Consider the following 27,571-nt stretch of genomic DNA (forward strand, 5'->3'; position numbering starts at 1 on the left):
GTGGGTCCTGGGCGTTGTGGACAGCGACCCCTACAGTTCGGTCGGGGCGCCTGCTCAGCGAGGGTTGGATCTGAGGAGAGATAGTGTGGCCTCCCACACGCTACACTCTCCCCGGTGAGAACCTGCGCGGCCAGGTTGGCCTGCCCCAGGCTGCACATGCGTTGGAGGAAAGCATGTGACAGTCTCCGGTCTCCCGGACCAACAGTAGGGGAAAGTACGCAACAACCAGGAAGGGTGGGATGGGAGAAAAATCGGGAAAAAGGAGGGGAAGAAAGATAATAAAAAAAAAAAAAAAGTTTTCATTCAACAATATCCAATGTAAGACGTGATTATATGGAATATATAACGAGCTACTGAGTAAATATGCTAATCGTGTGTGTGTGTACAGTGATGCAAGTATAAATACACTCGTATAGATTATACTAGCCAGTGGTATAAACTATGTATGGGATACATATAGATATAAAGTGTATGTATATGCAGGTGTGTGTACAGTATATCTATATATATTATAAGATAAGATATTCCTTTATTGATCCCCTTGGGGAAATTCAGGCATCATAGCAGCATGGGGGAAGGGGGGGGGGTGGGGGTGGTACAGGTAGTAAAAACAACACAAGCAGTGTAAACAAATAGGTCAATATAATTTACTATCTAACTAACTGAAAAAAAAGAGAGAAAAATATTCATACAGATATAGATGCATGTATATACAGTGTTATTGTACATGGCGATCTTAGTGTTATATGGATAGACTATAGGTTGAGGTAGGTAGTTAGGAGTACAGTGTAAGGCAGTATATAAGTATTAAGTATTGATTGAGTATAGGTAACAAAGTTCAGAGTTCATACAGTATGGGCAACAGAGCCTAGAGTATAAGACACAAAGTACCTTTGAAATTTCTTTGCAACACCTGTACCGTACGACAAGCGTTTTGATAAGAGAAAAGCGAGACAGACTTAATTGTAGGATTTTTCAATGGTCGTATATAAGGGACGGACTCGTCCAACCATGTTGGCGTGCATCACAGTCCCGAAAGGGGCTAGGAAAATATGAAATAAAAACAAGATTTCTACATGACAGCTGATGTGTATACTGTATACTCTTATCAATAATAATAAAACAACACTCATTATGTACTACAACAACCTGCTTTGACCCTCCTGTAGAGGGCCTACTGTCCAGTTTATTGTCAAGTGTCTCCCAGGAACTTGTCCGTGTCCTCTGCCTCCTCCCCTCGGATAGTGATGGGAGTTGGGGCCTCTTCTGGCTCTGTTTTTAGGGTGTGCTCCACAAGACAAAAGATAGCTGCATATAGAGATGTGTGAGGGTCCATCCAAATGGTCAATAGTAGCACAGTTGTCTCGATTAGGTCTATTACACACACACACAAAAAAAAAGAATCGATTAACTAATAGGCTACTTTCAGAAAAATATTTTTTAAATCCTTGATCGCCAAGAGGATGTCATTGTTTACCCACCATAATTTCACCACTACATCACTTCACAAGTTAACGTTTTTCTGCACTTCATTCTCCCGGACCGTTTCTCTAGACCCTTTGATGCACCAGAACTCAAGGCAAACTCCCATAGGGTCATAGACTGTGATCCGAACCGAAAGGAGGTTGTTGTGAAAACCGGAAAAGCTGCATCAAAGACTTACACATTTGACATGGTAAGTGGCCAAGTACAGAAGCGTTGATTCATTGAAGCATCGTGGGTGAGTGGGGGGCCCTGGGAGTACTGTAGTGGGAAAATAGGGACTTAAAACGAAGATGATGATGATGATGGGAGTGTCTCCTGGTCACTGGCAAACCCAGGTTTGTATTTGGTCTTGTCAGGAACACATTTCCATCAAGTCCAATTTTAAGGCCACTATCGATCGTTGGATAGAACACCGAGCGGACATTTTCATGTGCAAACCATTGTATGCTTCCTTGCGTCGTAACGTTTCCTTTTGTTCTGCCTGTTCAGGTGTTTGGCCCGAACGCCAAGCAGATTGACGTCTACAGGAGCGTAGTCTGCCCTATTCTGGATGAAGTCATCATGGGATACAACTGTACTGTGTTTGCGTAAGTAGTTGCTTGTGAAATTGACTAATCTCAAACCCCACAATCTTTTCTCGATCCTCCAATCTCAACTGTCTTACCTCTGGCAAACCTTGTTTGGGTTCTATGGAGGATCAAGAAAAGGGTGCAAGGTTTGAGATGGTCAACTGGTGGTGATGTTGCACGTTCAGCATGAGTATCATTGACCATAACAAGTTTAGGCTCTTACCTGCTACATTTCTAAATTCCTTATGTGAGATTTTATTTACTTAACCTTAACACATTCAGGGCCAAACCCGCGATATCCCGGTTTAACTCGCCGAACGCTGGGCGCCAAACCCGAGAAAAGTCGGGTTTCGTTGTTATTTCTTTTATTCGATATTTCCATTCATAATTCATCCATCCAGCCTGATGTTATCATTGGGAATGGGTCTGAGCTCGCAAAAGGCCAATACCGCCGCCTAACGCCTTGCGGCCGCTATTGCACTCCATTTGAAACGATGTGGCTTAGTGTCTGGGCCGAGCTGTGGCGTGCGGGCGGGGTCTAAACACTCCGGCAAGACCAGCGCTTATAACTAGGGGTGTAACGATGCATCGATTAATCGAAATGCATCGATTCTAATGTGATGAATCAACTGCATCGATTTGAAAATGTTAGAAGTGATTATAATCTAAATGTATCTAAATAAAAAATAGAATTTTTTTTGAGAAATCAATTTAATGTTTTTTTGTGTGTATTGTTTTTATTGACCTATAGTCCATTCATGCTGAGTGAATCAGTTCCCCCAGCCACATTTGTGTATTCAATTTTTTTTGGGCAATTAACTGATAGGAAATGACCGTAATCGAATTGAATCGTGGTCAAATGAAGAGATTTCATGATGCATTGAATCGTTGCCTGAATAATCGTAATCGAAATTAATCATTGTGAGGTCGCATTGTTACACCCCTACTTATAACGGATGCATCGACAAGGGTCCCCGACCCCCCATTCATGTTCAATGCTGGATTACGTTGGAAACACGCTCGCGATCAGTACTTGGAATGGCGATCAGATAATTGGATTATTCTTTTTGCAGTACATCATAGACAAGGTAAGGGCTATATGTTATCAATCTTGCGTTGATCCGATAATTCTTTCCCCGCGATCGGAGCGTGTGTCTGTGGTGTGTGTGTGTAGCATATTCCGTTGGTTGCGATCAAAGCACGGAGGGGCGGCTCCCCCCCCCTTTCATGCATCCATGATGAAACATAATACCGATAATCTAGCATTGATTTCAGATTGATTATTGATCCAGGCGAAAAATGGCACGATTTATAGTTGAATGCAGTAAAACGCTGTTTGGCGGAGTTTCCTGGGATTACACAGAATTACTCTGAAACTATACTCACCACGGTATAAAACGGGAATGTATTGATGAGAAAATTATCAGTTTTTTGCATCTTGACCAGAAGTAACTCAATGACAATCGACTATCATTAGATCCATAGCTATAATATTTAATATAGTTTTAGCACTGCAAACACTGGCATTTACCCCCATTGCATTACAGCTCTGGCACACAGGGCCATACGCCCACAGCGACCTCTGGCGTCCAATGTGTTAAAGGCCCAATCCATAATCCATATATATATATATTAAGGCTGTCAATCTATTAAAATATTTAATCTGATTAATCGCATGATTGTGCTTAGTTAATCGTGATTAATCGCATATTTTTTATCTGTTCTAAATCTACCTTAAATGGATCTTTTTCCAGTTTTAATACTCTTATCAACATGAGATAGTATACTCGTTACTTGATCGTTATTTATTTTATTCGCTATTTCCATTCATAATCCATCTAGGAAGACTGTGTAACCATAGGGAATGAGTGTGAGATCGCAAAAGTCCAATACCGCCGCCTGGTGGTATGCGGCCGATGTTGCACTCCCTTTGAGACTCTGGGCTAGATCCACAAAGAATGGATTGCACAGTGCTAGTTGCACCCTACTTACAATTTATTATGAATTGAAAATGGGGGACCCTGGTGTAAACGAGACGAAAGTCTTTCTCTGGTCTGCATCCCCTTAACAATTGTGTGTATTGAGCCTTACTGTATTGTACCCATTCTGCAATCTGTTAATACAATTTTCAATCAAATTTGATTGATTGAAACTTTTAAGAGATTGTAGAATGGGTAGAATATATATATATACATACAGCAAATGACTAGCCCCACCACCAAAAAAACGAATAACTGGAATGAGGACAACATTTACATTTTCTAGTTGTTTGAGCTTTCAATGCAAAGTTTTTAATTGTATTTGTTATGGTTTGGGACTGTAAAAAGTTTGTTGTTGTTTGTAAACATTGGACCAAAAACACATATATTCTGAAAATATTCTGCAAATCAAAGTCTTTGTTAATTGTAAACGGACTGCATTTTTATAGCGCTTTTATCCAAAGTGCTTTACAACTTATGCCTCACATTCACCCACCAACGGCGGGGGCAACCATGTAAGATGCCAACCTGCTCAAGTGTCTTGCTCAAGGACACTTCGACACGCTGCAGGGAGAAGCCGGGAACAAACCGTGAACCTTCTGATTACCAGACTCTACCTCCTGGGCCACTGTTGCCCCATGTATGATAATGTAACATACCCTAATTGTATGTGGTGTCTATATATATATATATATAAATAAAAATCCTAATTCATGTTCTGTATTCTTTAGGTATGGGCAGACTGGAACCGGGAAGACCTTTACCATGGAAGGAGAAAGATCTCCAGATGGGGAATTCACATGGGAGGAGGTATGTTTGTTTCGACACACTCCTGAAAGGATGGGCACCAATCTGCCTTTAATTTCTATTAAGACACATTTTCTTGCCTTTTCACCATCGGCGATGCCGGCTTTGGGCATTGTCCTGGTCACACTGGCTCTGATATTTGCTGCTCGTTCCCCAGGACCCGCTCGCCGGCGTCATCCCCAGGACACTGCACCAGATCTTTGAGACGCTGAAGTCCAACAGAACCGAGTTCTCTGTTAAAGTGTCTATGCTCGAGATCTATAACGAGGAGCTGTTTGATCTGCTCACAACCGGCTCGGAGGTGGCGAAGTTGCAGATCTTTGATGACAAGGTAGATGCCAGACGAGATGTACTGTATTAATCTGCTGAACAATTGAAGTGGAGACATTGGGTGTTATTTTTTTCCTTAGGTGTTTGAAATTAGGACTTTTGTGATAAATCAAACATCACTTATAAAAGTATTTAACAAATACTACTTGTATAAACTTGATACTATGTCGTATTGTGTAATAAATGAGAGTCCATGTTATCCAAATATTTGCATAGGTAGTAGTACTTGCGAGGGCAGTAGATATTTGCCGAGATGTATATAAATGTCTGAAACAAAATGACTAACTAAAATTCAGAATGTCATGTTATCCACTTCAACCTAATGACTGCTTGTTCCTGTCAGGAAGGGTGTGGTGGCGATGTCATGGTATCCATAGCAAGCAACTAGGGATGCTCGATATTGGCTTTTTTACCTATACCGATATTGTCAAACTCTTAATTTCCGATACCGATATCAACCGATACCGATATATGCAGGGTCCCCCCCCCCCCAAAAAATTGAATAATTTCAGGTAATTAACATTACATATCTCTTGTTGTGGAATTAACACAACATTATGCATACTTTTGACAATAAATACAATCAGAATTTGTTCTTACTTGCTTGCCTGGGTAAATAAAGGTTATAGAAATGTAAAAAAATAAAAAAATCTTTTTGGATACCGATATTTTCCGATATCACATTTTAATGCCGATATCGGCCGATAATATCGGTAGGCCGATAATATCGGACATCCCTAATAGCAACCTAATGGCTATCTGTTCTCATCAGAAGGGTGTGGTGATAAAGGGTCTGGAGGTGGTCACGGTCCACAACAAGGACGAGGTGTATCGGATCCTGGAGAGAGGCACCGCCAAGAGGAAGACCGCCGCCACGCTGAGCAACGCCTACTCCAGGTACTTCGGCCTAATTTGATTGGAAATGTAAATACACAAAGCCCCAGTAGTTTCCAATGTTATCTAAATAAAATGTTGCATACAATTCCACAGTAAACAGCATTTTAGTTATTGCTTCAATGGCAACAAAGTTAAAGGAGAAATCGGTGGCCGTTGATTTTGGGCAGAACTTAACCCCCTTTACCCCCCCTTCCCGACGAGTCCTTAGTTTTATATGATACTAGTACCTTCACTTTAGCTTTATATCTGACTCTGCGGTCTCTTGGAGAGTTAAAATAGTTTGTATGATGGACCAGGGGCGTATCTAGACCCTGCACTACAGAAGGGCACCAAAAACTATGAAGCGTAGCGCGACCGCGAGAAAAATTTGGCCGGTTTGTGGGTGAAAATGGGTGGATTTTGTAACTATTTTTTAAAAACTTTATTTCGGTTTTAGGGTTAGGTTAGGGTTATGTTATTTAATTATTTGGGGGAGCCAGCCCCCCAAACTCCTGAAATGCATAGAAATCTATGAAATAAATAAAACAATCTGACATTTATATTAAAAAGAGCTAGCCCCCCAAACCCCTAAAATACATAGAAATCTATGCATTTGGGAACAGTTACTATATATATAGTCAAAGCATTTAGTCATACTTAAAGTTTAAAGTGCTTTACTTGCATTGAACATTACATTGAGGAGACATCATTAGAAAGCACAATGTATGTTTCCATAGTTACGCAGATTACACACAATTGTACATCTCCGCTGAACCAAATTATCACACAGCTATAAACTCCATTTCCGCCTGTCTCTTAGCAATAAACAAATGGATGACGAACAACTTCCTAAAATTAAATGAGGGCAAAACTGAAATCCTACTAGTCGGTCCTATAACAAAAAGAGAAATGTTACAGAGCAATATGGGGCAACTTACTCCTTGGATCAAACCCAAAGTTACAAGTAAATAACCTACACTGGCTTCCGGTAACATTTAGAATTGATTTCAAGGTCCTCCTCCTTATATACAAAGTATAAACATTGCGATCATCTACTATTGAAGGTTCCAAACCACAGTCTAAAGAAAATCGGGGATGCAGCCTTTGCTAACTATGCACCAAAGTTATGGAACACACTACCTATGGACATTAGGGAAGCTAGATCTCTTAATATTTTCAGAAATAACCGAAAAACGTACCTCTTCACCATAGCCTTCTAATACACCCGCTGTTGATTGTACTGTAGCACTATTTTACTCTGGCCATTCTATTGCATAATCTTACTATCTATTCTACTATTCTATTATTGCACTGTATTATTTGTGTGCAAACCAGTCAACTTACAAAAAATAGCCTGTTGGAGGATTTCAACAAGATAAATGCGACAACATTGCAAAATATTTCACTATAATATTTCAAAGTGAAGTAAAAAATATTATAATAATTATTTGATCATGTTAAATGATCATTTGATCATGTTAAAAAAGGGGAAATAAAAAACATTTGTTAAAAAAAATATATATATATTTTTAATCACTGGGGATGATCATCAGTAGGGCACGTGCCCTACTGATAGTAGTCTAAATACGCCGATGTGATGGACGTATTCATATAAAAACCTTTTTCATGTGAAGCTTTAGGCCTTGTCCAGACTAAAACGATTTTGATCTTTTTCGTTTTCATTTTGTTTATTAAAAAAAAAAAGTTTCCGTAAAAACTAAACCGTCTCGAGAAATAAGTGCGTGCCACAAATTTACAAAATAAATGACTTTCCTGTTTTAGACGTCGCTCTTTTATTTTGAAACCCCCTGACCGGAAGTGTTATCGTTGTTCGTTGTTGTGTCGTCCGGTTCTGTGTTTTTGAGCTAATGTAACGTTAGTTTCCAAAGGAGTGGAGAGAGAGACCGTGGCTCGAACTACCTGTGTTGTATTTAAGTCATTGATTGATGTTTAACTTGTCCCTGTGTCCAGTCATTTCGACTAGCAAACGTCTGTATTTAACGTTACCTCAGGATACCAGGACACTTTTTGTATCACAACAGTACTGTATTTGCAAATCTGATATGTCATAAATGTATAGATGTAGCAGTACTGTCTATCTGTATGTCATGTATGTCATATATGTTATGATGAATTGAAAATGGGGGACCCTGATGTAAACGAGACGAAAGTCTTTCTCTGGTCTGCATCCCCTTAACAATTGTATGTATTTAGCTGTACTGTACTGTACCCATTCTGCAATCTGTTAATACACTTTTCAATCAATCAACCACTGTCTATTGTATTTAGTTGGTTAGCTATTTAGATAATGTTGATAGCATTGAATAGCATCAACACTAGCAGGCTGGCTACAGCTCAACACCAGCCATGGGAATACTATTTACAAAATTATGGAGGCTTTTTAATCGTCAAGGTAAGAGAGGATTTGTCATGATTAACTGAAGGCGTATGCTATGGAACAATATGTGCTTGGCTACTACTTGGGTTTTCAGAGAAAGGCCAGCTAATCTCTAGCTAGTATCGTGTATTGCATCACACTAGCCTCCCGGTGTTCAATAAACACTTCTAGCCAGGACATATAAGACATGTATGTATCATGTTTATTTTTTGTTTGCTGGGCTTGCACATCATGCGGATTAAGGGAGATGTCAATCTGTTGTCGACGGTGGTAGTACAGGCACAATACATTTAGCTGTAAAAGCCTGATCAAGCTCAATAGCTTCTGTAACACGAACGCAACTACTCTGTATGATGCCATTGTTGTTGTGATGTGGGAGTTTGCACACGTGGGTTAAGGGAGAGGTGGGCTATCGCGTCAACGGTTCAGGAAAAGACTTGTATCGCTTGTAAAGACGGCGACGCAAGGGGAGCGTCTTCAGAATTGCGCACTCTGGAAGCCGGTTTCAGAAAATAGCGTCTTCAGGCTATCGGAACGCAGTTCCGTGTGGATGAAAGGTGCACTGCATACGATAAAATACTTTGATTGATACGACCGAAATCGGTTTAGTCTGGACATGGCCTTAGTCTTATTCTATTCTTCTCACCTTTTCTTTCTTTCCCTAGTCGTTCCCACTCTGTGTTCTCGGTGACCATTCACATGAAGAGATCACCCTGGAAGGAAAGGAGCTTGTGAAGATCGGCAAACTCAACTTGGTATTATACCAATTCATATGTTGAATGAATAATGAATGGGTCCTTTCATGAAATTTTTCTTGTCATCAAGCTGGTATAGTGAAAAATTGTACTATAAAGACAAAGACATTGTAAGTGCAACATAAGTCAACAGACCTTGACTACCAAACGCAACCTTTAGATTATTCCATCCGCCTGTCTTAGCTCAACTGTCCAGAAGGTAATTTGTGCATTTCATGTCATGATTTGTAATTTAAAGGCAGTTTCTTTGACCCTTTCAGTGCTTTAAGTGCATCAGTAGATTTCTTATGTGGGGCATCCAATGGGAATCCTAACCCCAGCCAATAATGCCATGTTCTACCCATAGTTACAGTGGAGAGGGAACTAGCCTAGATGGTGTTGTTCATGTATTGCTCTATGGTTCCCAAACTTTTTCAGCTCGAGACCCAAAAGAGAAATTTGGTGTTTCCCCGGGACCCAAACTTACAAAAATACATCATGAATTGCCATAACATACATTTATAAACTACTGATAAAGAACGCAACAAACCATGAATTTAAAATGTATATGAAATGTATTTACTTAATTATAAAAGTACATCACAGCAATAATCTGAGTGTAATGTTAAGTTGCTCACCACCTCATAACATACAATTTTGTAACACTTTTAGATGAACAAACGTGTTCTAATCTCCTATTTCTCACTCCTTTTTCAACTCTCCATTTCTTACCCCCTCCCTCAGTCCCTCAACCTTAAACCCCAACATTGAGCAACATTCTGATTAATTTGTACTGACTTATTTTAAAATTCTACTGACCTGAACTCATGTTAGATGGAGGTATAATATTTCATCTATGGCACAATGAAATCTAATGAGAGGTATGTGGCTGGTTGAAGTTTTCAACCAGCAGATCTATTCTGGGCATGGTTTTTGAAAGTGCTATTCTGAGTCTGTTTCTGTATTTGTTTTTCAGGTATGCTAGAGTAGAAAACCCAGATTCACATAAGTATGTGGTGCCAAACTGAATCAACACATCTACAGCTTTTTTATTTATAAAAAAATAGAATATATATATATATATATTTCTTTTTTACTTGTTTTTGGCGACCCAATAAAAACGGGTCCGCGACCCATTTTGGGTCGCGACCCAGAGCTTGGGAAACGCTGCTCTATGGGACTATAACCCTGCCTCATCATCGTCTGCCTCTCTCTCTCTCTAGGTGGATCTTGCAGGCAGTGAGAACGTCGGTCGCTCAGGTGGTGTAGATAAGCGAGCTTGTGAGGCCGGGAACATCAACAAGTCTCTGCTGACATTGAGCAGAGTGATCAATGCCCTAGTGTTGAAGGAACGCCATGTCCCCTACAGGTACATTAGGCCCGGCTCTATGTGAAAGGAAGTTAGTCTCCAAGGAGTTATTTTTTTTATTGATTGGTCTTTATTTATTTGCAACACAACAAATCACGGTAAAGACAAAATGTAGACATAAACAAATTAATTTGTCTTCATCCATAGAAAAACAAACGGATGAGTTTGAGAAGGGGCAGAAGGACACACAGCTTATCTAGGCCTGCCCCTTTCTTACAATGTCATAACATTTAAAGAAATTATAAATGAGGTTTAACCTCTTCCGCACGTGCAGTCCGATGCCGGACCGCAAATGACATCACGTCATAAATCAAGCTCTCCAGACTGAAAAAGAAATACGATAATTATGTCAGACAAACGTCTTCAAGAATAAACATCATAACCATGTCACAACAGCAGTTATAATGTATATTTTCATCAATACGTTTGTTTACCAATAGGTTAAAGTGTTATTAGTGAGATTTTAGTTTAAAAAAACGTGTTGTCGTGGAAATCGGCCATTTTTAATTACCGGCCGTCTGTGAATGTAGTAATTTTGATATCCAGAGCTTTCAATAAACGTTGGAATTTTTTAAAACGACACTTCGCAAAGGCTTCTAGCTTTCTGCGAGCAAATTACTTCCTGATTATTATTTTTCTTATTACTTGGGATTATATACCACAAAACTGAACGTTATTGGCATATATTGGAGCGCAGTTATTTTTGCCGCTTTTCCACTGCATAGTACCTACTCGAGTCGACTCTACTCTGCCTTTTCTGTTTTCCATTGATGAAATTTGCGTTTGGTACTTGGTACCGGGTTCTTTTTTAGTACCTGCTTCCTCGAGGTTCCAAGCACCCAAGAAGTGGTACCAAAAAAGTTACGTGAAACACTGCAGACCACTGATTGGTCAGAAGAGAGAAGCGTTGCACGTTGGAGCGTCCTGCACAAAAACAGAAACCCGCCATCTTTAAAAAAAAAATATATATATATATACATATTTTTTTTTTACCTGCAAAATCAACTCTGCCTCTCTTTGTTAACTACAACAAACAATGCCGTTTGTTATTTAAGATGAGGTCCGACTCGGCACTGACAGATTTTTGTTCATTGTACATTATAAAGCCTCAAATGACGGCTTACAATATTTCATGAAAGCAAAGTGTTTAGTTTGTCTAAGATTTAAAAAGGTTTAAACTTACTTGGCTGTGTAACAGCAGCCACCCAGGCAGCGCAGCTCCAGACTCATTATTAATTTAATTAATCCAATCCACTTTATTTATAGAGCACATTTAAAAACAACAAAGTTGACTAGTGCTGTACAAGTCCCACAACATAAAAAAAATGTAATTTTTTTAAAAAAAAAATTTTATCTCGAAGCTTCGAATTAAAATAGAATCTCAGCCCAGAAGCTTCGAATGCCAATTCTTTTTTGAAGGTCAGCCCTATACAGTAAATGTCATTATCTGTTCTTCATGCATGCCTGGTGATACTAAATCCAAATGTACATTTACATTTAGTCATTTAGCTGACGCTTTTATCCAAAGCGACTTACAAGTTCTGTACGACAAGACAGCAAGAAGGGTACAACTCTTATCAGTGGAATAAAAATGTTCATCAAAGTGTTGCGTGTTACAGTGTAGTCCATTCCATAGCGCGCTACCCCACAAACTGAAATGCACATGCAATTAAGACTGGTCCGGACAATACGGAGGGTAAAGGGAAAGCACAGCACCGTTTAAATGTGTGCATTTCCATTGATTCGGTCCCAACGCTCCACCAGAGCAGTCTGAGCACGTGCCGTACCCCCATCTCCCACTGGGTGACTTACTGTTGAATATATTGGGCCTCCAAGATATTGGCGATGGCCAAATTAAAGGACCTTGCAGTACTTTGCCTTCTGAAATGAGAATAGCAGGAGGACTTGATAAAACGCAACTCTATATTTGCAGGGAGTCCAAACTCACCCGCATCCTGCAGGACTCGCTTGGAGGGCAAACCAAGACCTGCATCATCGCCACAGTGTCCCCGTCTTCGGCCAACCTGGAGGTGCGTGTTTCATTCTTTTTGTTCATTTTCACATTTGGACATGTGGAAATGGTTTAAAGTAAGTTTTGTCTTTGTGGTGTGTCTGTGTCTCAGGCTGTACAGTAGGCGTGTCTGTGCTCAGGCTGTACAGTAGGTGTGTCTGTGCTCAGGCTGTACAGTAGGTGTGTCTGTGCTCAGGCTGTACAGTAGGTGTGTCTCAGGCTGTACAGTAGGTGTGTCTCAGGCTGTACAGTAGGCGTGTCTGTGTCTCAGGCTGTACAGTAGGTGTGTCTGTGTCTCAGGCTGTACAGTAGGCGTGTCTGTGTCTCAGGCTGTACAGTAGGTGTGTCTGTGTCTCAGGCTGTACAGTAGGTGTGTCTGTGTCTCAGGCTGTACAGTAGGCGTGTCTGTGTCTCAGGCTGTACAGTAGGTGTGTCTGTGCTCAGGCTGTACAGTAGGTGTGTCTGTGTCTCAGGCTGTACAGTAGGCGTGTCTGTGTCTCAGGCTGTACAGTAGGTGTGTCTGTGTCTCAGGCTGTACAGTAGGTGTGTCTCAGGCTGTACAGTAGGTGTGTCTCAGGCTGTACAGTAGGTGTGTCTGTGTCTCAGGCTGTACAGTAGGTGTGTCTGTGTCTCAGGCTGTACAGTAGGTGTGTCTCAGGCTGTACAGTAGGTGTGTCTGTGCTCAGGCTGTACAGTAGGTGTGTCTCAGGCTGTACAGTAGGTGTGTCTGTGTTCAGGCTGTACAGTAGTTGTGTCTGTGTTCAGGCTGTACAGTAGGTGTGTCTGTGTTCAGGCTGTACAGTAGGTGTGTCTCAGGCTGTACAGTAGGTGTGTCTCAGGCTGTACAGTAGGTGTGTCTGTGTTCAGGCTGTACAGTAGGTGTGTCTGTGTTCAGGCTGTACAGTAGGTGTGTCTGTGTTCAGGCTGTACAGTAGGCATGTCTGTGTCTCAGGCTGTACAGGTTTCATCTTGACATAAACATTCTAAACTGACCCATGTTTCAATGTGTGCTAATGCAATAACTTGACAGGAAATACACTTGGGTCCAAACTGTTCCTTGGTAACAGAATTCCAGTGAAAGAACATTGAACAGTCTCTGCTATTAAAAAAAAAACTGCCTTGCGCAGTTATTTTATTTATTGTAGTATATATATTTTTTTTTTAAGAAAATGGGGGAAAAGTTGTCTCTTCCGTCCATCTGCAGGAAACTCTGAGCACGTTGAGCTTTGCAGACAGAGCCAAGAACATCACGAACAAGCCAGTGGTCAACCCGAAACTCACCAAGACTCACCTCATCAAGGTGTGTACAACAACGCACACAGGTTTTTCTCCACACGGTTCTGATGCCACACACTGAAATGGGGATAGGCATAACGGTTAATTGCATAGCTCTTACTTGACCCTTTCTCTACCACACTACAGAAGGTTAACTGTAGTGTGATAGTGATAACCCTTTGTCGTGTGGCGGCAGTGAAAGGGTTAACCCTTTGTCGTGTGGCGGCAGTGGAAGGGTTAACCGTCTGTATTGTCGCAGTGAAAGTTTATCCATTTGGTAGTGAAAGGGTTAAAGTATTCTGCCGATCTGCCCATTTCACGTTCTAATTATCTCTCAACGCGACGATACAAATCCATCTATGCATAATGTTAGTAGCAACACTAGTAGCATCATTAGTGGCAACACTTGACTGAAACTCGTGTCTACAGTACAGACCCCGTCTTCAAAACCTGTGGTTGCATAGTAGTGTGAAGAGGTGGAGAGATTGTGAAGATGATTCTCTCTCTCTCGCTTCCAAAACAATGACCGACATGATGCTGGAGCCAAGCGAACACTATATCACATCTGTGTTAGTTTCACTTTCACTTTTGGCAAAGTTGTAAAGAGTCCGGCCTCCTGTTTGATTGGTTGACGGGAAGGTTGTTTGTTTTACACACCTCCACTGCACGCTTTTTAAAAAAAATTTTTTATCTCGAAGCTTCGAATTAAAATAGAATCTCAGCCCAGAAGCTTCGAATGCCAATTCTTTTTTGAAGGTCAGCCCTATACAGTAAATGTCATTATCTGTTCTTCATGCATGCCTGGTGATACTAAATCCAAATGTACATTTACATTTAGTCATTTAGCTGACGCTTTTATCCAAAGCGACTTACAAGTTCTGTACGACAAGACAGCAAGAAGGGTACAACTCTTATCAGTGGAATAAAAATGTTCATCAAAGTGTTGCGTGTTACAGTGTAGTCCATTCCATAGCGCGCTACCCCACAAACTGAAATGCACATGCAATTAAGACTGGTCCGGACAATACGGAGGGTAAAGGGAAAGCACAGCACCGTTTAAATGTGTGCATTTCCATTGATTCGGTCCCAACGCTCCACCAGAGCAGTCTGAGCACGTGCCGTACCCCCATCTCCCACTGGGTGACTTACTGTTGAATATATTGGGCCTCCAAGATATTGGCGATGGCCAAATTAAAGGACCTTGCAGTACTTTGCCTTCTGAAATGAGAATAGCAGGAGGACTTGATAAAATGCAACTCTATATTTGCAGGGAGTCCAAACTCACCCGCATCCTGCAGGACTCGCTTGGAGGGCAAACCAAGACCTGCATCATCGCCACAGTGTCCCCGTCTTCGGCCAACCTGGAGGTGCGTGTTTCATTCTTTTTGTTCATTTTCACATTTGGACATGTGGAAATGGTTTAAAGTAAGTTTTGTCTTTGTGGTGTGTCTGTGTCTCAGGCTGTACAGTAGGTGTGTCTCAGGCTGTACAGTAGGTGTGTCTCAGGCTGTACAGTAGGCGTGTCTGTGTCTCAGGCTGTACAGTAGGTGTGTCTGTGTCTCAGGCTGTACAGTAGGTGTGTCTGTGTCTCAGGCTGTACAGTAGGCGTGTCTGTGTCTCAGGCTGTACAGTAGGTGTGTCTGTGCTCAGGCTGTACAGTAGGTGTGTCTGTGCTCAGGCTGTACAGTAGGTGTGTCTCAGGCTGTACAGTAGGTGTGTCTGTGTCTCAGGCTGTACAGTAGGTGTGTCTGTGTCTCAGGCTGTACAGTAGGTGTGTCTGTGTCTCAGGCTGTACAGTAGGTGTGTCTCAGGCTGTACAGTAGGTGTGTCTGTGTCTCAGGCTGTACAGTAGGTGTGTCTCAGGCTGTACAGTAGGTGTGTCTGTGTCTCAGGCTGTACAGTAGGTGTGTCTGTGTCTCAGGCTGTACAGTAGGTGTGTCTGTGTCTCAGGCTGTACAGTAGGTGTGTCTGTGCTCAGGCTGTACAGTAGGTGTGTCTGTGTCTCAGGCTGTACAGTAGGTGTGTCTGTGTCTCAGGCTGTACAGTAGGTGTGTCTGTGCTCAGGCTGTACAGTAGGTGTGTCTGTGTCTCAGGCTGTACAGTAGGTGTGTCTGTGTCTCAGGCTGTACAGTAGGTGTGTCTCAGGCTGTACAGTAGGTGTGTCTGTGTCTCAGGCTGTACAGTAGGTGTGTCTCAGGCTGTACAGTAGGTGTGTCTGTGTCTCAGGCTGTACAGTAGGTGTGTCTCAGGCTGTACAGTAGGTGTGTCTGTGTCTCAGGCTGTACAGTAGGTGTGTCTCAGGCTGTACAGTAGGTGTGTCTGTGTTCAGGCTGTACAGTAGGTGTGTTCAGGCTGTACAGTAGGTGTGTCTGTGTTCAGGCTGTACAGTAGGTGTGTCTGTGTTCAGGCTGTACAGTAGGCATGTCTGTGTCTCAGGCTGTACAGGTTTCATCTTGACATAAACATTCTAAACTGACCCATGTTTCAATGTGTGCTAATGCAATAACTTGACAGGAAATACACTTGGGTCCAAACTGTTCCTTGGTAACAGAATTCCAGTGAAAGAACATTGAACAGTCTCTGCTATTAAAAAAAAACTGCCTTGCGCAGTTATTTTATTTATTGTAGTATATATATATTTTTTTAAAGAAGAAAATGGGGGAAAAGTTGTCTCTTCCGTCCATCTGCAGGAAACTCTGAGCACGTTGAGCTTTGCAGACAGAGCCAAGAACATCACGAACAAGCCAGTGGTCAACCCGAAACTCACCAAGACTCACCTCATCAAGGTGTGTACAACAACGCACACAGGTTTTTCTCCACACGGTTCTGATGCCACACACTGAAATGGGGATAGGCATAACGGTTAATTGCATAGCTCTTACTTGACCCTTTCTCTACCACACTACAGAAGGTTAACTGTAGTGTGATAGTGATAACCCTTTGTCGTGTGGCGGCAGTGAAAGGGTTAACCCTTTGTCGTGTGGCGGCAGTGGAAGGGTTAACCGTCTGTATTGTCGCAGTGAAAGTTTATCCATTTGGTAGTGAAAGGGTTAAAGTATTCTGCCGATCTGCCCATTTCACGTTCTAATTATCTCTCAACGCGACGATACAAATCCATCTATGCATAATGTTAGTAGCAACACTAGTAGCATCATTAGTGGCAACACTTGACTGAAACTCATGTCTACAGTACAGACCCCGTCTTCAAAACCTGTGGTTGCATAGTAGTGTGAAGAGGTGGAGAGATTGTGAAGATGATTCTCTCTCTCTCGCTTCCAAAACAATGACCGACATGATGCTGGAGCCAAGCGAACACTATATCACATCTGTGTTAGTTTCACTTTCACTTTTGGCAAAGTTGTAAAGAGTCCGGCCTCCTGTTTGATTGGTTGACGGGAAGGTTGTTTGTTTTACACACCTCCACTGCACGCTTTTTGTTTTCTAAATCACCCCTGTGCTCGTGGCGTGCGCGTCTTCGTGTGTGTGATGGAAGAGCATGATCTTCTAGGAGGACATCTTTCTAGTATGCGCCAATTGGACGTCAAACTATTAGATACCTTTTTAATAGGGATGCTCGATATTGGCTTTTTTACCTATACCGATATTGTCCAACTCTTAATTACCGATATCAACCGATACCGACCGATACCGATATATGCAGGGTTTCCCCCCCGCAAAAAACGGAATCATTTCAGGTAATTAACATTACATATCTCTTGTCGTGTAATTAACACAACATTATGCATACTTTAACAATTATGGAAATGTTGAAATTCCTGTCTAAATTATTTGGGGTTTTTTCATCCCATTGTTCAGATGTTATCAGTTTTAATCTCCCTTTTTGGAATATCAGTGACATGGTGTACTGCTCTGTACAGTCTGTAAGAGTGGTAACTTCCACATCTAACCACAAGCCCACTTGTCCCCTGCTTCTGTTACATGTTGAACTTTGGTCCCTAGGAATACACGGAGGAGATTGAGCGTCTGAAGAGGGACCTGGCTGCCACAAAGAGCGGCGTTTACCTGTCCGTCGAGAACTACGAGTATGGTCACCCGAATCGCTCATCGCTACTATATTGAGTACCGCAGATGAAGAACCATATTCCCTTTTTGGGTTTTCAGATGAACAATGTTTTCAAACATTTAGTTGTTAAGAACACAAGTGTTTTGTTTGTTCATTGTTGAAGACTAGAGAGGTTGAGTACTATCTTGTGATAAACCGTGATTTGGATTGATCTTTACAACTGCACAAAAATGTGCTGTACTAAAGAATTTAAAAACGGAGTTATATGGTTCTTAATTGTATTAAGATGGCAAAGTGAAGAGAAGAAAGTAATTTGTTAGCTGTTTGGAAGAAGAGAACGAGGTACAACCTATGCAGTGTGATCACAGCAGCTAAAAAGGAATACCCACTGCTAATTATTGCACATCGCATAACATACACTTTTCTTGTTGGAACTGTACATAGCCATTGTTATTTATATTTCATATAGTATTTTTTATAACTGTATATAGTCATCTTGCTGTTATTTTATTCTATGCTATTTAGATTTTAGTTTATTTATATTATATTTGATGCTGCTATGGTCGAGGAACCACAACGAAGTGAATTTCACTTTTTTTGCTGTATGGTACTGAATGACACGACGATAAAGGAATCTGAATTAGGTCTGTATACTTAGTATTTACTTATTTCTGTTCTGAATGGTACTCTAGGATAACCGATCTCTGCTGCCTGTTTTTCCGTGTCTCCCTGTAGTAATATGAGCGGTCAGCTCACCTCTCGGGAGGAGCAGATAAAGGAGTACACGGAGAGACTCTCTGTCCTGGAAGAGAAACTCAAGACAGTATGTTAACAGTGTTGTAGCCTCAGCAGATTTGAAACGCTATCGCACTGTCTTACTTCCCTCATCAAACACTACTAGCCTAGTATCTGAGTTGTTTGAATGGTTTATAAAAGATGACTTAAGCCCAAAAGTAATCACCAAAACGAGGCACTTTTTGAGAAATGTTTAGAATACTACTAATGGCTAATTCTACTCGCCAGTTATTTGTCGTTTTAGAATTATATCCAAAACTGCAGATATTTTTTTTTGTCTGCAGATGCCATTGACTATATTCACACGGCAGCCGTTTTGTCAGGTTGGGTTCCTTTCCTCCCTGTTCCCACCTGAACCCAACCTGAACATAACATTGGAGCAAAATGGCCGCCTTGTTGTGAATGTGGTCAATGCAGGCCTACTGATGACCTGCCTCTTTTTCAGTCTCTTTCTCACTATGTGACAGAACTGTTTGTGGACATTAACATTAAACCAGACCAGTTTTCCATAGATCTGATGGTTATGCATGTCTGTCTCTCTTGTCCTCATCTCCCTATTGCTGTATTTCTCCTCTAGGTGATGGGGCTGTTTGGAGACAGTAAAACCAAACTGGAGGAATACATTGTGAACTTGGATATGCAGCAACTGAGGTTCGATATGCAGCAACTGAGGTTAATGTATAATTATAAAACTGATAGTTCCCGGTCCTTGATTGTGATTGGCTGAGCCATGTTCGAAGCAGTTGTATAAACACACACGCCTATGACAACTGGCTGATCACTGTTCTAAATGAATGCGCTGACATAATATCCTGCCATGGTGTCTGAATGCTAAAGTTATGCTAGCAGGCATTACAGTTGCTAGCGTTGCATAAGGTTTGCAAACTGAACATGATCTAACAGTATTTAACAAATAGCTTAGGTAGCTATCCAGCCGTACAGTTTGTCTGCAGCAGATTCTAGTAGCAAGAACACTGAGCTAGTCCATTTGTGTTTATTGTCATGTTAATGATTTTTGTAACTGAGGGGTACAATTCCCTGACTGTATTGATAAGTATGGTATCATTAAACCACTACCGCTTTATGTACTTTAATTACTGGCCATACAGTACACGATATATGAATATGATGAACACTTCCCACAATGAAATCGGTTCCACACAAAGGTATAATCAAGTATTTAATGGAGCAAAGGGTACATAATATACTTTACATTATTATTTGAATGCACTTGTAAGGCAAAGGAATGTGCGTAGGCAAATCAACAATGAATGTCTATTCTCTGGTTACGCAGGAGGTAATTATACAACCTGAATCTTAGGGAATTATATCTATGGTACACTAGTAATATAGCGGGAGATACTGGAAGGGTCCCCCTGGTTGTAAGCCAGCAGGGGTAGAAGATCTGTCGGTAGTAGAAAGTCTGGTCAACGATGACTAAGGAGACTCCAGGTACAGGAGCCGGTGCAATAGCCTCTTGATCCACAGACGAATACAGCTGTTCTCCGTAGACTGTAGCTCCACAGTGAAGAAAGCTAGTCGGCCTCAGGCTCTCTGAGGCGCCGACTCGACTTGACTCCTCGCGGGGTAAATCCAACACGTGCAGGCGTCGGCGATTATCCGCTCCATAAATCACAGGACCAAAGCAAATATATTCCAGCCGCAAAGGGCTATGTAGTCGTCGGGTAGATTAATCCAGTGTACATGTCCATACGGTTCTCGTCTAGGTCTCCTCGGGTGAAAGCGCCATGTGGTCAGCCCAGCCTGGATAAGAACTCTAGCTAATACGAGGAAGCGTTGGAGATGCTGGTCACTGTAGAACTTTAGCCGCACGATACACTATACACAAATAGACTATTATTGACTTAATAGAAATATGTCGCACTCGACGGTATAGCGCCAAACTCTGACAATTCAGTTATTAATTCGCACGCGGTCTCAATGCTCTATTCTGGGGCCAAACAGGCCATACTTCACCGCACGTTGTATCGTGGGTGAGGCTTCAACTTATTGGGTAACATACTAAGGGGCTTCTGTATTCACCTGCGCCGTATTTATACGCACGGTGAACAAACTAGTGCCAATCTCATTTCTGTCGCGTATCCCTGGGCAAGGCCGGGCATGTCCAGACACGTCTTGACGGTGACTTTGAACCTGACTCCGGAGGCCGGTCCCTGGCGCCGGTGGACCGCTGTCCAATAGGAGAATGAAATATTATGGTCTGGGCTAAAGGGATATTCCGTGTATATGTACAAGGAATATACAGGGGATATCAAACGATATACAAATACTATGCAATATATATCAATAAATAAATATATATATTCGGTTTAATCTGATCCTTTGTAACAATTTTGGTTGAATGCTAGCATAATATTAGCTTTCTAGCTGATGAACTGCATTGCTTGGTGGAAGAATGATTATTTGTTATTAATACATTGTTGCATTTTTTGTTGTTGCTGTGTTTATTTTATGTAGTAGTCGTTTAATAAAAACAATAAGGCCATGCCTAACAACGCCCCTTAGTTCTAAAATCACTGTAAACCATGGTCTCTTGTTGCTTAGTGCTTGTGTGTGTGTAGTCATTCCCAACAACGATGCACTTTCCAATTAAGGCTGTAAGGCGAAGTTTAAAGTGGGTGAATAAATTGGCTGTTGTTCTTTCATTTAGGCTAGAAGAGACCGGCCAAGATCTCCAGGAGACTAAGGTGAAGCTCACCCAGGAGGAGTTCATCAGCTCCAAGTTGATGACCACACAGGGGAAACTCTTCACCACAGCCAACAAGGTGGAGAGGGAACACAGTAGCGCCACATCCTTTAAGAAAATGTATATATATATTATTGGTAAAATGGTACATGTCTTGAAAAGAAAATGCTGGTATTAATGGTATTTTGTCTCGTCTAGTCTTGTCTACTGTAATTGTTTTCTGAGACAAAGTTGAAACTGGATTTTTTTTAATCTTCTGTTCTCCGTCTTCTCTGTTTTCACTTTACAAGTTGCTCGGTACGGTCAACGCCAGCACCAGTGACGTATCTGATCTCCATGAAAAGCTGGACAGGAAGACTGAGGTGATGACTTGTCTCTTCTTCATTTCTTTTTTCTTTGAGTTTTGTATTTACATTTTTTTAAATTATACTCTTGTTCAGTATGATTTTTTTTTAATTGTCTTTTTCCCCCTCCTTTTTTCCGATTTGTCTCCCATCCCACTGTTAGTCGTTATGCCAATTCCCAACCCCCTTCCTGGTTGTTGCGCACCCCCCCCCTACTGTTGGTCCGAGAGGCCGGAGACTGTCGCATGCTTTCCTCCGACGCATGTGCAGCCAGCCGGCAGCCAGCCTGGCAGCGCAGATTCTCACTGGGAGAGTAACGTGTGGAAGGTCGCACTACCTCTCTCCAGATCCTACCCTCGCTGTGCAGGCGCCCTGACCGAACTGTAGGGGTCGCTGTCCACAACGCCCAGGACCCACCCACGGCTTCCCTCCCCCTAACTCAGCCAAACGAGTTAGTATAGCGATCAGCCCAAGCCAAGGCAATGCTGACTCTCCGGGAGTCGAGACCGCAGCCTCTTGCATTGGTGACGAGCACAATCTCCGCTACGCCACCTGACCGCCCTCTTGTTCAGTATGATGGTCTTGTTATATGTTAAGGTTATAATATAATAAACCATGATCAAGTCAAGAGTTTTTTATTTGTCACGGCATACAAGTATACAATGAAATGCGGGTGGTCTTGCCCGCAACGATGTGCATAATACAATAGTAATATATAATAGAATCCAATAGAACGACATTGTGCAATAAAACAAGTAAACAGAGAGGCGGCTAGGTGGTGTAGTGGGCAAGGCACTCGCCACCAGTGTGGAGACGCTAGGATTCGCGTGTTCGAATCCAGCTCTCCACATTGTTTTCAGTTTAGCTGGTCGTCCGCAGTAATACACATTGGCCGTATTACGGGGAGGGAAAACTGAAGGGTGGGGATCGAACGTTGTGAACAAGCGACTCCTACAAGTCGGTTGGTGCGCCTGCGCAGTAGAATCAGGAAGTGTCGGGGGCAGCGTGAGCCTCCCACGCGTTACTCCTCGACACTGAGAGATCGAGCTGCGCAGGTGAAAAGATGTGACTGCTGTTACCTCAAGTACCGGAGGGGACTTGTGCTATGTATGACTTAGTCCACATTGCAGCCGGCTTGTGGGAGGCAAGAAACAGCGTTCGTGACAGGGGAGGGTTGAATTGGATGATACGAAATTGGGATGGGAGAAAATATAGAAAAAATGGGAGAAAAAGTGGATAAAAAAAAAAAAAAAAAGTAAACAGAGTAGGGCATATCGGTATATATACATGAGTTATTTACAGAGCATGGTAGGACATGCTAGGTCCTGTGGTAGTGCAATACACTGTTGGCTACGGATCATGGACTCTTATAAGAATGGAACAATGAGAAAGTGATTTAAACTTCAGATTTTGAATCTTGCAGGTGGAGCAACACAACAGTCGGGCCCAGATCCACTTAACCCAGCGCGTGGAAGCGGAATTCAGCGCCATCCATCGCTACGTACAGCAGCACGGCACCAAGCACCACAGCATGCTCTGCAGCTTCTCGCATGCAATGGGTAAGAGGACGGGGGGAGAAGAATCAGTAGCTTCTCACAGGCCATGGGTAAGAGGACGGGGGGAGAAGAATCAGTAGCTTCTCACAGGCCATGGGTAAGAGGATGGGGGAGAAGAATCGGTAGCTTCTCACAGGCCATGGGTAAGAGGACGGGGGGAGAAGAATCAGTAGCTTCTCACAGGCCATGGGTAAGAGGACGGGGGGAGAAGAATCAGTAGCTTCTCACAGGCCATGGGTAAGAGGACGGGGGGAGAAGAATCGGTAGCTTCTCACAGGCCATGGGTAAGAGGATGGGGGAGAAGAATCGGTAGCTTCTTACAGGCCATGGGTAAGGACGGGGGAGAAGAATCAGTAGCTTCTCACAGGCCATGGGTAAGAGGACGGGGGGGAGAAGAATCAGTAGCTTCTCACAGGCCATGGGTAAGAGGATGGGGGGGAGAAGAATCGGTAGCTTCTCACAGGCCATGGGTAAGAGGATGGGGGAGAAGAATCGGTAGCTTCTCACAGGCCATGGGTAAGATTTTATTTTATTGATGGATTAAAAACACACAAGGATCCAAAGGATAACATGAGAGAGTAAAACCCGTATTTCCGTCATGGTCCCAGGGCTGTTAGGCCACAACAAAAACACGACAATAACACAAAACGCATACATTTAAAACATAAGACTAACCTATCACTAAAATTGTATACCCCACAATAACTAAAAACTGATTGGAAACCCATTCAAACTATAGGGGGCTATTCCTCTATTCTGTCCATGAGCCACTTCCTGACGCTTCCCTTGAAGCTGTGGAGGCTCAAGCTCTGCTTGATGGGGATAGGCAGATTGTTCCAATCCTGGGCTCCAGAGAAAGTAAGGGAGCACTGGCCCAGATTGGATCGGAAAGAAGCAGGCTTCAGGTTTGCTATGCTTGCTCTAGTTCTGTGGTTGTGGGATTCGTTGACCGGGGTGAAGTAGTTCTGAAGGTATCTAGGGGACCTTTGGTTTATAATAATATTGTGCACTATGTTCAGTCTGAGCTGGGTAAGCCAGTTTAGCTCCTGAAAGTGTCTCCTCCCTATGTGGGTGCGAGGGCCAAGACCCATTACCACCCTTACCAGCTTATTTTGGGAAACCTGAAGCTTCTTTTTTATGGTCACTGTCAGGCCCTCGAACCACGACACGCTACCATAGTCAAAGAGTACTAGGCTATTTGCTAGTAGCCTGAGGCTATCTCTGCCAAGGAGGTTGGCTTTCCTAGCTAGGTACCTGGTGCGAGCGTTGACTTTCCCCAGTACTTGGGAGGCCATAGCCTCCCCATCTAGGCTCCCGTCTATCATACAGCCTAGATACTTCGCTTTTTTTTGCTGTTTTAGGGTTACAGCTCCTAACTGGATGTTAAACTCCCGTGCTTTCCTGAGCTTGGGCTTGGAGCCTAATAGTACTGCCTCTGTCTTACCTAGGTGAAGAGAGAGCCTGTTGTCCGAAAGCCACCTGCTCACCCCTGCAAGTTCTTCACCTAGCATCTGTTCTAGTGTGTTCTGATCCTTGTGAGACTAGCAGGGCTGAGTCGTCTGCAAATAAAAACAAGTTACATGAGCATGCTGCTGACATGTCATTTATGTACAGTAAAAAAAGGAGAGGTCCTAGCACGGCTCCTTGTGGGACCCCACATACAATGGGCTTGGCCTCTGACATAGTGCCACTGACCTCAACCCGCTGCACCCTATCAGAAAGGTAGGAAGAGAACCATCTGACCACTGTCTCAGACATACCCAAGGCCTTAAGCTTGGAGAGCAGTAGGTCATGGTTCACTGTGTCGAAAGCCTTCTGTAGGTCTAGAAGAACTAGCCCACACAGCTTACCTGAATCTATCTCCCTCCTGATACTGTCTGTAAGATAAAGAAGACATGTTTCAGTAGAGTAGGACTTCCTAAAGCCGGATTGGAGGTCGTACAGGAGGTCATGGCTGCTTGCATATTCCTGGACTTGTTCATGGACTATCTTCTCTAGGACTTTGGATAACACACTTAAAATTGAGACTGGTCTATAATTGCTGGGGTCAGATTTACTCCCTTTTTTATATATACGGATGACTTTGGCATTCTTGAAGTCGGTGGGTACCTTGCCTAGGTCCAGGTAGAGGTTAATAATATGGGTTACTGATGGAGCTATAACTCCGGCTGCATCCCTCAGAAACCTGGCACTGATGCCATCTACACCTGTGGCCTTCTTGATTTTGAGCTCACCCAGCATCGCAGCCACTTTGACTACTGACACCTTGCTTAAGGAGAACGAGTTTGCCTTAACCCCTCGTTGGCTATAGTAGTTGGAAACAAAGTCATCACCAAACTGCTCTGTCTTGGGAGGTAGGTTAGAGACAAGCTTACTTGCTACCGTTGTAAAGAAGTTATTAAAGATTGTGGCTACATTCTTTTTATCAAACTCTATTCCCTTGTCGGTGGACAGGCCTATGTTGGACTCAGTAGTCCTTTGGTTGGCATCGCCCCCACAGCCTAGCTGCTTGAGGGTTTTCCACAGTTTAGTTGGGTCATTGCTGTTCTCCTTGATGGTTTCTGCAAAGTATTCTCTCTTAGCTATCCTGATCTTTTCCTGAGTCTGGTTCCTGAACTCAGGAACCAAAGTCAGCCTGATCGTGAGAACGGTTAAACTTGGCTAGGGCAGAGTCCCTCCGTTTGATACTATCACCTATGATGTGGTCAAACCATGGGTCTGATCGCTGCTTCACTCTGGTTTGTCTAAGGGGGGCTACAGAGTTTATAACCTTCAAGAACAGATTTAAACGTGCCCCATGCTTGGTCTACCTCATTGGCCCTGAGAACTTGAGACCAGTTCACCTGCTCTAGCTGGGCCCTAAGAATGTCCCCTGAGTAATTCTTGAGGGATCTGGCAAAGATAGTTTTATGACCAGTTCTCTGCACCTTCCTCGAACAATAGATGAGATAGTAGTCACTGACCCCATACTCTATGACCCCACTCCTGGGGATGTTCACTTTGTCTGTAACTAGGATTAAATCAATAGTAGTCTTGGATACATCAGTTACCCGAGTGTGCTCTGAGATCCATTGCTTCAGACTGAACTGTTTACAGAAATTGGTATAAGCTTTGTGGGTTGGAACAGAGGGATTTGTGACATCGGTATTAAAATCGCCCATTAATATACATTCTTTCTCCTCTCCTCCCAAAGTTGACAATACAGCCTCAAGGCTCTCATAAAGAGTTCGAGACTGGGGGTCTGTAGCAAATTCCAAATAGAATTGGCTTGGTGTGTGGCTGGTAAATGTCAAAGAACAGGGATTCGATTTCATCAGTAGAGACCGATCTAAGCTCATAGTTAATGTCTGAGTGGATGTAAGCGCAGACTCCGCCGCCGTTTCTGTTTCGATCTCTTCTCACAAGTGAATAATTGTTTATACCAATTTCGGAGCTGTCAATGGAATTATCAAGCCATGTCTCCGAGCAGCAAAACAAACTAGGATTTGTCACGGTAACGAGAGAGCGGATTTCCTCCATTTTGCTGAGTAATGGGGGGGGGGAGAAGAATTGGTAGCTTCTCACAGGCCATGGGTAAGAGGATGGGGGAGAATAATCAGTAGCTTCTCACAGGCCATGGGTAAGAGGATGGGGGAGAAGAATCGGTAGCTTAGCAGGAGGCTAGTTGTGTGAATTGTAGTTTTGAAAAGGTGGACCTAAATTCCATCCTCTATGCATCCGTATCCACCTCCTGTAGACCTGTGTATTTGGAAGTGATCAAATCCTCTGGAATAGCATTCTGTGTTTATCAAGTAAAGTGTAGCTGGATTCTCGAGTGGGAATGTTTGTTTATTTCACTATTTGATTTTGATTCTTGGGGTCACTATTTTATTTCATCACAATTCGATAGATTAACTTTAGGCTTGTGTATTGGGCTTGTGTATTTCTGCTTGGCTAATCTTGGCAATATTTCTTTGATTTTGGTGAGGTATACATTTATACTTTTTCTGTTTCATATTCTTAAACTTGACTGATCTTTATCTATCCTATGTAGATGGTTTGCTGGCTGGGAACAGATCGGCCTTTAACGAGGCTCTGACGACAGTGGAGGCGTCGCTGAGTGGAGTCGAACAGCTGGTGGTGGAGGGCGTGGCTCAGCGCCAGGCGGAGCTCCAGCAGCAGGGGGCGCTCTGCCTCAACAACAAGGCCGGCCAGCTGCAGCTACTGGTGAGGAGGACCGGACGACCAATTGGAATCGCACACATTTACATAGTGCAGAAGTAAAACCGGCTGTCAGTCGATATGACAAGTTGATCTCAAATCCCGCCCCTTT

The 27,571-nt window shown here is 42.8% G+C and overlaps 1 protein-coding gene across 1 annotated transcript in view; it reads left to right on the forward strand.

Annotated features, from left to right (window-relative positions):
- Positions 1-27,571, forward strand: part of LOC311230759 (kinesin-like protein KIF11-B) — a gene marked incomplete at both ends in the record, with an annotated part of 90,208 nt that overhangs the window by 49,774 nt on the left and 12,863 nt on the right. Inside the window, 17 exon segments of the mRNA XM_084317118.1 lie at positions 1,572-1,675; positions 1,975-2,072; positions 4,765-4,843; positions 4,998-5,171; positions 5,943-6,067; positions 9,110-9,144; positions 9,147-9,199; positions 10,402-10,547; positions 12,481-12,577; positions 16,524-16,619; positions 17,794-17,876; positions 18,593-18,680; positions 19,230-19,303; positions 21,324-21,438; positions 21,650-21,721; positions 23,127-23,262; positions 27,293-27,465. Of these exon segments, the coding sequence (XP_084173244.1) occupies positions 1,572-1,675; positions 1,975-2,072; positions 4,765-4,843; positions 4,998-5,171; positions 5,943-6,067; positions 9,110-9,144; positions 9,147-9,199; positions 10,402-10,547; positions 12,481-12,577; positions 16,524-16,619; positions 17,794-17,876; positions 18,593-18,680; positions 19,230-19,303; positions 21,324-21,438; positions 21,650-21,721; positions 23,127-23,262; positions 27,293-27,465 (1,748 nt within the window).

This window comes from Notolepis coatsorum (genome assembly GCF_963971535.1).
Source record: "Notolepis coatsorum genome assembly, chromosome: 6".
NCBI classification, from domain to species: Eukaryota; Metazoa; Chordata; class Actinopteri; order Aulopiformes; family Paralepididae; genus Notolepis; species Notolepis coatsorum.